Source organism: Sinohyriopsis cumingii, chromosome 8 (assembly GCF_028554795.1).
Source record: "Sinohyriopsis cumingii isolate HCF-2022 chromosome 8, ASM2855479v2, whole genome shotgun sequence".
Classification (NCBI taxonomy): domain Eukaryota; kingdom Metazoa; phylum Mollusca; class Bivalvia; order Unionida; family Unionidae; genus Sinohyriopsis; species Sinohyriopsis cumingii.
In genome coordinates this window covers 105,354,603-105,365,726 of record NC_142968.1, presented here as the reverse complement: position 1 = coordinate 105,365,726, position 11,124 = coordinate 105,354,603, and the positions used below count along the sequence as shown (strand labels likewise).

Below are 11,124 nucleotides of genomic sequence, written 5' to 3'. Positions count from 1 at the left end.
GTTGACCAATGTGAATTCTGGAAGCAAGTTAAACAAAATACTATGACAACCTCCAATAAACTACCAATGTGCACCGATGGGAACCATGGTCAAAATAATGTATGCAACATGTGGAAAAATCATTTTGAAGACTTAATAGTGTTAAAAACTAATCAATTAAGGAGCATGTTCTTTCAGCATTGAATACCCCTTCTGCTCGTATTGAGGCAATCACATTATCTGAGATCCAAAGTGCAATAACAAGACAAACAGGTGGTAAATGTCCAGGATCAAATATTTTATATGTGGAACATTTTAAATTTTCAGAATGTGCCTCTGATGATTTTATTTATTTGTATGTTTGTACATAACTTTGTTCCAGATGATATCACAAAAGTTACAATTATACTGCTACTAAAAAGCAAAATCAGTAACCTGGCAGACAAAAATAACTACAAACCTATGGCTCTTGTTTCTATTATTTTAAAAATACTTGAATGCATCATACTACAAAGATGTGAAGTCACAATCTCTGATAATCAGTTTGGCTTTAAAAAACAGCATTCAACAGATTTATGCCTATATGCCTTTAAGGAAAGTGTCAGCTATTATGCAGAACATGGCAGCCCAGTGTCTGCATGCTTTTTAGATGCTAGTAAGGCATTTGATAGGGTCAATCATTGGACACTCTTTCAAAAGTTGCTTGATATTAAAATACCTGTCTACATAGTTCATACCTTAGTTAACTGGTATGGCAAACAGTTGTATTATGTGCGATGGGAAGTGTAATATCCATCACTTTCCATGTAACCAAAGGGGTGAGGCAGGGTTTTTTCTTTCCCCATTTGTTATTTAATATATACACAGACAAGTTAAATCGTAAAATGGGTCAGTGTTACTATGGGTTAAATCAAATAATCAAATGTGTTGCTTCTTAACAATTTTTGTTTTGCTGATGATGTGTCATTGACAAGTTCTTCTATCACAGGTTTAAGGAAATTATTAAAGATATGTGAACAATACGCACTTGAGAATGATATCATCTATAATACAAAAAAGTCAGTATACATGGTCTTTCAGCCAACTTCTTTCAAATTACCATCTCCTCCCCCTGTACATCTTAATGTCAGTGCTCTTATGTATGTTAGCAGTTACACATATTTGGGTCACATTTTGAAATCCAATCAGTCAAATAATGAAGATATGATGAGACATTACCGACTTTAGTCTACTCTAACAAACTTGCTTCTACACAAATTTAGAATTATTCACTGAATATCAAAATTTGATTATTCAAATCTTATTGCTACACTATGTATTGTGCTCCTCTGTGGACAAACTTTAGTGAATGTAGGAAAAGAAAACTAGGTATTGGTTATAGTCTTTGTTTTCTATTAGGTCTTCCTAGATGGAACAGTGCCTCCAACATGTTTGTAAATTACAATGCATTCAGTTTTGATGAAGTAATGAGAAAGTATGTATTCTCAATGATGATAAGAATATCTAATAGTAAGAACTGTATATTGAAATCTGTTTGGAACTATTACATTCCTTTAAATTCTCATATTATTAGTAGATGGAACAAATTACTTCTTAAATGTGCCACTTAATTTCATTCTTAACAATGCATGATGCAGTTAATTGTGTAGATGTATCTGTATACTTGTACATATGATATGTTCTTTTATGTTTACAATGTTACAATGTTTTTACTTTGTATCTATAATTTAATTTATATGTATGTAACAATTCTTATCTTATATTATAAAAGTACTATAAGAAAAGTTCACGAATTGTCTGTAGGTGGGTTTAAGATTCTACTTGTCAGAGATAAAAAACATAGAAATCTGTTATCATCTTCATTAGCCAGTAAAAATTTCTTTAGAAGGCACTTCACATAAAGGACATCTTATAAAGAGAACATTATGGATCTCTTCTCTAAGATTATTTTGAACCACTACTTTATATGAAGGAAATTATTTTATCCATGATGACAAGCTGGTGTTTCCTTCAATGACCTCTATAGATCAGTTTCACTGTAATTGGCCATACATGGCTGCAGCAATTTAAGAAATTCACAGTGACCTACTTCATATGAGTGAACTAATACAAATAATACAAAACCAAATTCTATGATGATGTAATTTACCTTGCAAGTATTAAACTCTCATATACAAAGGTCACTGTAGCCTGTCTTTCCATATACTGGTTGAGAATGATTGAAGGATAAATCACCACTAAGAATGATGAAAATAAATCTATCCACAACAGATGAAAATCCAGTAATTAGGCCTACACAGATGTGGTATTTAAGCTTACAAAACAAAGTAACATTTTGAAAATTAGATCACTAATACACATCTCCTTAGGCAATGGCTAAAGATAACACAGAAAGTCTCAACAATACTGGTAACACTGACATTCCTACAACAATAGCTGTTAATGTTGTTTACTCAGGCTATTCTGATACTAAATATAGAATCAAAAGAGTACCATGAACTGAATACTAAATGCCCACCCCATGTTTAACAATTAGCTATGAAAGCACTAGAAGGGCATGTTTAACTCTAGGGATTATTGACCAGTGGGTCACAATGACTAAAGGCCAAGCTATACAGTCTTGATCTAACCAAATGGTGCTGAAACTGTTGTTTTATTATTTTTCACGTCATAATAACCATAACTTATGAATTCTTTTTTCACCATATAAGTAGGCCTCTTCTACACAATTCCTCTGCAAACTTTGCAGCATGAAAACTAAAGTTATTATTTGCAAACCATTTTTCTTTTTCACCTTTTGTCCTCTAGATCAACTGCCACTTTTCTTATCCAAAGTGGAAGCCATCCACAAAGTTTACAAAAAGGTACACAGATGAAGACTGAAGTTTTGTGCAGAAACCATTTTTTTAAGCCCGTGTAACCTTGACCTTTCATCCCCAAACTGACTGGCCTCTTCTCTACCCCAAATACAAAACTATCCACAAAATATGGTCCAGTTCTGTGATGTAGAACTCGTGTTATTACGTGGTAATTATTTTTCTTCTTCCAATCACAGTGAACATGACTTTTCGTGCTTCAAAATCAATAGGCTTCTCTCTTACCCAAAGACTGAGTAAAAGTAAAGTTCTTGTGGAGAAACAAAAAGGTGAATGTACAGTGGTTGTACAAGGGATGTACAGATATCATAATATAAACTCTGCATTTTAGTAGGCACATAAAATTCTCTACATGTTTTTCAGGAACATTATGTGTATACTATACTTGCAATTCTCACTTTCAAATCTGATTACTTACAGTGCCTTTGTTCATGCGTGACAAGAACAAAATGATCTGTGTCCAACATTCCAGACAGCTGGATCAGTGGTGTGTCCATTCTCACCTGTCAAATATACACATGATTTTGAAAGGTATGCTGATATAATATACGTATATTTGCAGATAACATTTTACAAAAATAGAACAATGTTAGTTCTTCATCAATGGAACAGACAATAACAAAGCTGGACAAAGTTATGCATATTTACAGTGGTCCATATGTATAGTCTACTAAAGTCCAATCAATCATTATAGCTACATGCCTCTAGTTTGCTATACCAGTACTAACAACTGGTTGAACATCAACATTTTTGAATAACCATACAAAGTATGGTCAAAATTCTTCATTTCTATTAGGACTGTCTCATCCATTATTCAGTGATCATTAATCCCGTCATTATATTTTATTTGTAAACAACTCATCCGGCTAGCGTGGGTACATGGGAAAGCCTGTCAGTAGCTTCTTGTGGGTCAGTGGTTCTTCCCTGGGTTTTCCAGGGTTCTTCCTCCAAAAGTTATACTGGCCGCCATGTATAGCCTATCTTGCACTGAAAAATAGCGTTAAACCCTAGAACAACAACAACAAACAGCTCATCACAATACTCAACTAGGATCCTCACTCATAAACATACAGATATTTGTAATGAGAGTGCAATGCAGAGTCCTCAAGTACTTCAGTGACAGGCTGAACAGCCTAATATATAAATAGAACTCTGGCATGCAGCTTATATGAAAAAAGAGACTCTGTCTTTAAAATCTATACCTAGAACACCAGCATGTATTTTTGTTACATATGATGCATACAAATATTTATGTCTCTATCACAGCAGTAAATAGATCTCATTATCAACAAAAACCAACCTGCAAAAATCCAGAAAATTTATCATATTATGTTTTGATAGATCATTGTCTATGTGGTTTGATCTTCTTGAGATTTTAAATGATTTGTGACAGTCAATCTGAGTTGACTATCTTCACACAAAGCAATAACGATGGTCCTGACATCACTCACCTGGGTTAAATAACTCATGAATTGACCATTTTGATAAGCAGGTTTACGTGGTATTGTAAGAATACAACTCTGTGTAAACAATCTCCCAGCCTTGATATTATGTCAATTTTAAGATTTTATTGTGTGATAAGAACTGTTTCTAAAGATAAAACCATAATTAATATGCACAGTCCTTATTCATAATTGAACTTCTCCATCATCTTGGTCATATAAACCTACTTAAAAAATTTCATCACAATCGAATTTAGAATAAAATTTCTGCCAATCAAATGCAAACCACTGATTACGCAAACCAAAATGCCAATATCACTTATTATAGAACCTGTCTAAGACCATAGTAATACAAGCTTGTTTACTAAGCTGGCAAAAAATCTCACAAGTTCAGTCTCCAGATTGGTTACAAGCTCAGCCAATTAAATACAAGAATACCTCATTAATATGCACAGATCTGGCTCATAATCAAATTCATCCATCTTGATGATGTAAAATATTTAAAATCTGGATCAAAACATTATCAGAAAAAGAGTTACTAGAATGTTAAAATCGGAGCTGATCAGATTTAAGATCACAATATCAAACTTGCTTACAAATATTTAAGAATTTCAAATAGGACGAAACATTTTGGACAAATTTTTTAAACCTTTATATGGTTTCTACAAAAAATATGTTCCTATTAGTTCACAATCAATATTAAAAAAAAATAATTACTTGCAAACAAATGTATATAACTGAAAGAAGAAGAAAAAAAAACAACATTCTGATACCTAATTACAACACTGCACATGCACAAAGTTTATGCAAGTCTGTCATTGTAAATATTCTGTCAATGGTTCTAATTGACATTTTTCTTCAGTTACAAATTACAAAATTGTTTTTTTATGTATTTTTTCCCATTTGCCTAAATTATTCATGCAATTTGTATTCTAAAATTTGTTTCTTTTATCTGGTTTGCACAAATGTTTGCAAGGGGAATAACCTGTGATTCTGAACAGTGAATATCATGGGTTACTTTCCTAGACTTCCTGTTGAGAGAATACAGGTATTTTAAAGGGAAACTGATCATGCTGCATACAATTTGAGAACTACTTCTAACTGCTCTTTTGTTGTTTTTACAGCACTTTTAACACTACTGGCTATATCATGCTGGAGGAAATAGGTGTTAATGCCTTTCCCAAGGAAACGCTGTGGCTGCCAACTCTGGTTTACGTGGGTAGGATTCAAACACCAAGATTCTTGTATTTTGAGTCCACTGCTCTACCAACTCAGCTAGTGCTGCTTCCACATTAGTATGCACAGATCTTGCTCATAATACAATTAATTGGACATCATGATTTTGTCTAGTTACCAAATTGTACTCAAAGTCAGATAAAAAATACAGGCACTAGATTAGTAGCATGCTGAGCCAGTTAGAAGCAAGATCAGTTAATTTAATATGCTTGGATCTCACTCATCATCAAACCTGTCAGAAATCTTGATGATGTAAGCACATATTCCAGACTGAGAAAAAGCTCAATCAGATGCAAAATCACTTCCTTATTATGCGTTGATCTCACTCATTACCAAACTTGTCCAAGATCATAATATTATCAGTATATATTCTAAGTTATATCAAAATCAAACAAAACATATGATCTTCTGAGTGTTAACAAAAAAATGTTTAAATACTAAAAGTTTAACCAAATAAAGGGTTTTCAACATGTGTGTAACCTCAGGTTGAGATGCTTGGAATTCAGATTTGATTCATTTCTGATGCATGGTAATTCTAAATGGTGCATTCTGATTGAGCATGCACAGTCAATGACAAATTGATTTAAATTGACTGTATGTGCCAGTGATTGATATTTACTACACTACTATTTCATATCTGCCAATATCACACACGTGCAAGATCAATATGAATTTGTCATAGATAACAAGTCGATGATGTCACGCTTAGATGGGCTTAACTGAATTGAGATTAGATTGCCTGGAGATTATCCTTGACATTTATAATAGTTAGACGAAGAGAGAATAAACTGTGACTAGATTAGATTAACTTTTGAACAAATAATGGCATTTGTTTGATTGCACACCCATGTGATTCTACTCGCAGTAGGACAAGATAATGGCATGAAAGGCAGTCTACAGCACTTGATATTTATCCTACTGTCTTTGACAAATAAAAGACTACTTCTATTATTATTATTATTGTTAATATTATTATTTAATACCAAGAAGTCTGTATAATTCTGCATTCTATCCCCATTTTACAGGAACTAGTCTACTGGAAACTGGAAATCATACAGTGGTAGAATGCTGCGTGGGTGAGTAATCAAAATTATGAAGGATAACAAGTGTACACAACAAACTGCTAATTGATGACTTTACTGTTGTAATCTATAGAGTTTTAGGTCAAATGCAGGTTGTTTTATGCAGGTGTAATAAGTAATAAATGGATCAAAGGTGGTCATGGCTTTCAATTCTTTTAATAAAATCGGATGACCTTTGGTGGAGGTGAAATAAAAAGGTGAGGCCAACCCAAAAGTAATTTTGGCAAAAACACTTGAGTAGATATTTTGATTTTTGACCACTGCTTTGTTATTGCATTGTTTAAGATGTTTTCATAGGATTTTTTTAAGTTTTAAGGGCATCTGATATATATTTAGGTTCATGTCAAAATGCTGGAACTTAAGCTTTCTCCCAATGCTAAAAAAACACCACTGGATAAATCTATGAAACTTGGGATTTCATCTCATGTCCAACTCAACTTTCTCTTCTGGATGAACTTAGCTTGAAGGAGCATTGAGCAACCTTAAATTTACCCACAGGAAAAACTAAAGTTTGAACATTCTTTGTCATTGCCAGTCTAATGATATAGAGAAATGTCTCCTCCATTCTTCGCAAAATAAAGTAATTCAAGGGGAAAACTGGATGAGAAGATTATCAAGAGTCTGTGAAGTGTGAAACTTAATGATCACAGTCAACGTAATCAGTGGTTATTGTAAAGGAAACTAAAAATGTCTGCAGATTTAAAAAAAAAATAAAGTCTTTGCAATGAATTACAAAATATTCACTTCTTCCTCTTTCACTGAAATGTCAAAGATTGGATAGTATTAACCAAAATGACTGAAAAAAGTACTGTATATTTTTTTTCTCTCTCTCAGTCTCGGAAATGACATGTGATGATCATTCTGACCAGCAGTCTCCAAAAACAGTAAGTTAGTAATAATTCTGAGCAGAAGAATTAAAAATCTCCTAATTTTGTAAGAAATCTTCAGCATCAGTTTGCTTCATGAATAAGGAATAATCCCAGCTGGAGCCCCTGACTCAAACCAAAGGACTCCTGAGATTTCATTTTTGATGTCAATGGTCAAATGACTCATCAGTTTTGAAATCTACTGAGAAACTCAATATCTTTAATCCACATTTTCATGATGCCAAGGTCAAAGAAGGGAGCAAACCTTATGTGGAATCAATTATCTTAGCTTTATAATGAGACTCCATGATGGGTTTTAGGAAATATATGTGTGTATGAAAAACCTGAATCAAAACATTGACAAACTATTTATGCTACTACAGTAAAAGTCACATGGGTTATGCATGCACATTTACTCATTTTAAATTAAATATAAATTGTTCTTTTCAAATTTAACACTAATTCTATTCAATCCTAATTATTGAAAACTCTGTACCATAACTGTCATCAAGACACTTCCAGATGAAAATTATCGATCACTACGGTCTTTTACAATGGTGGCCATGCACTAAACATGGGTCGAGAAAAGAACACATCGAGTGGAATCATCACAATATAGGGCAGTACGAATTTGTTTATCAATATGCGTAGCTTTCATTGTGACATCACAGCACACAACATTCAGTTCAGATTGTACTGGATCACACCCCTTTAAGCTTTTTTCGACCCAAAACATCTACATACTTTGACACTTGATTTTGCCATTTGCACATCTCAGGGTATTTAAATAATGACTATCCAAATGAATGTGGATGTATAAGAATCCAAATGAAGTGAATAATTGCCCCACTTACAGGTATGTTGAATCAAATTCTAAAACAATGACACACATTACTGAAATAGTCAGTGTTGAATGTCTACAGGACCTGTGTGACTTTTACTATAATTGCTCAGAAAAGTAACAACTATGTCTCGCTTCCCACTAAAGTAAGCTTGAGCAAATATGGCATGGTCAGAGACAACAGTTCACAACAGCAAGAAAATAACAAAATGTAAAGACAAAAATAAAAACAATAAAGCTCTAAATGCTTAATTTATACACACAAAAACAGATCCAGTTAACTTTTTTTATTTATAAACATACTTGCCTGGCAGGACCATTTGTTCCAACTGATGAATTTTGGTTCATTCTGTGAGAGAGTGATTCACCAGTAACTGTGTCAGCATAACAGTATTCTACAAAGGTCACAGCAGGGCTGTGAAACTCCCTGACAGAATGTTATAAATAACCCTCGAGTCAAGTTTCTTCAGTGAAAACTGAAGAAGCCCAGTGAATAGCTGTCCAATGTGGACTTCATTCAATGGCTTTAGTGTCATGATGCAGTCTAGCACTGATATTTGCTTCTTGTGTGAATAAAATGGAATGTAATGAAGCAAATGCTCAATGAGAATAGATGTGAAGTAGACACTGTCCCCTATGAATTTCATAAAGTTATACTATATTGACAGTGCTCAATGCAACTTACAAATACAGTGCACAGGATTAATAACTGGTAACAACCATGCCATAATGCAGAAACTGCTACTGAGACTCTAGCATATAAGGGCTGTTCCATTTAAACATACATGGTACCCAGGGAAGGTAGTTTAAAAAAAATATAAGCCAGGGTACTTTGATTTCACAGACATCATATGAGAATGATAAGAAAATTCTAAAATTTATCTATGAGTAAGTACCCAACATTAAAAAAGCCTTCCCTGGGTCCCAGCTGTGTTTTACTGGAACAGCCATCAGGGTATACACTTCCAGAGTTAAATATTATTATTCCAACATTCGGCTGAATAAGGCAACTGATTCTGAAGACATGACTTTCAAAAATGTCCACATAGCACCAGTCTTGTGTTTACACAGGTGATATAGCACCATAACCTTGTGTTTACACAGGTGATACAGCACCATAACCTTGTGTTTACACAGATGACACAGCACCATAGCCTTGTGTTTACACAGGTGATATAAAACACAGTCTTGCATTTACAAAGATGAGACAACACCACAGCCTCAGTTTTAAACAGGTATTAAAGAAATGCCTAGCATATGGAAGTTGTTGTTATTTTGGGTTTAACACCCTTTTTCAGCAAAAGATAGGCTATGCATTGTGGCTAGTATAACTGGTGGAGAAAGAATCGAGGAAAAACCTAACATAAGAACCAACAACCCCTGTGAAGCTATTGTCCAACTTTCTCACATACCTGCATATGTCAAAGATAAAGCAATTGATGCTGAAGATATGTGACTTTCAAAAGTGTCAACACATCTTAACATCATTGACACTGCAATCATTGCAAACAAAGTACTATGTCTTGGCATTCACTGGGAAGATAAAAATGACATTTTACTGTTTCAAAATCTTTTAGGTTAGAGATCATTTGTAAAACATGCTTACTTTTTTAAACTGTGTGTACATAACTTTTGAGACTGGGTCTGTTTTCTTGACTTTTGACTTCACAACCTGAGCCATCATGTTTCCAACAGTCACCATTCCGAGAATCTTTCTGAAATTTGAAAGAAAAGACTGCACTTTAAATGTATTTACAGAACATGAATGCCCCACCATCTCTTCTTTTCAACATTGGAATTACTTGCAAAACTGACTTAGATACAAAACTTAATTTTAAAAAATCAATCAAAATCAACCATGGCTCCTTAGTTTAGTTTACTGTCTGTCAATGTTTAGGAAATTAGTAACTATTTTTTTAAAAAAACATACATTGCAAATGGCCATCATTAACACAGGAACTACCTATTCCAATTAAATGATATATCTATATCTCCGTTCTGAATTTTTCATTTTTCTGCTAATTCTTTTGTTTGAGTATTATGGTTTTCAAACAATGTTGAGCCCCACGTGGCCGAGTGATCTAAAGCGCTCATTGTTATGGATCACTGCCATCTCACCTTTGTCTGCGTGAGTTTGAGTCTCAGGCTCAGCTAACGTTGATAAGTGAGAAAGCCTGCCAGTAGCTTCTCGTGGGTTGGTGGTTCTTCCCGGGGTTTTCCAGGGTTCTTCTTCCACCAATTATACTGGCCACCATGTATAGCCTATCTTGTGCTGAAAAATGGCGTTAAACCCTACAACAACAACAAACTGAATGTGGTATTACTAGGAAAGAATCAAATATTGGTTGTACAGCAAATTACACAACAATCCACGTCTGGATAATTTACTGATAATGATGACCAAAAAAAATCATTCAGACTGTATATCTCAAGTATGTCAATTTTTGTCTTTCTAAAACCTGGTGCTGGTGAACACCATTTATAAGTCACCATATTGTAATAGTAGATCTTACAAGAGAATCCCATACACATGACCAGGCAGTTATGTACAGTTGCATTATAAATTTTTCATCACTTACATATATGTCATGGTATGAGGAACTGAAGGATGTTTTACGTAAATTGTCATTACAACAGATATGTTTACATAATGCATCCTTATAATAATTTGGAAAAGACAACAGCAAATGAAACCATCACAGGTTGAGAGAGGTACAGTGTGCACATTTTCAATAACTGATATACAAAATGGTTGACAGCTGTTAAGTCTAATAAGCAGATCAGTTTTCAACCAATCTGACT

The 11,124-nt window shown here is 33.9% G+C and overlaps 1 protein-coding gene across 2 annotated transcripts in view; it reads right to left on the bottom strand.

Moving 5' to 3' along the window:
* Positions 1-11,124, bottom strand: part of LOC149794301 (cystathionine beta-synthase-like) — a 73,880-nt gene that overhangs the window by 8,533 nt on the left and 54,223 nt on the right. For both annotated transcript variants that reach the window (XM_089968458.1, XM_089968459.1), the window contains 2 exons: positions 9,929-10,037; positions 3,274-3,358 (listed from right to left, as the gene is read on the bottom strand). In XM_089968458.1, the coding sequence (XP_089824584.1) occupies positions 3,274-3,358; positions 9,929-10,037 (194 nt within the window). The remainder of the gene's footprint in view (positions 1-3,273; positions 3,359-9,928; positions 10,038-11,124) is intronic.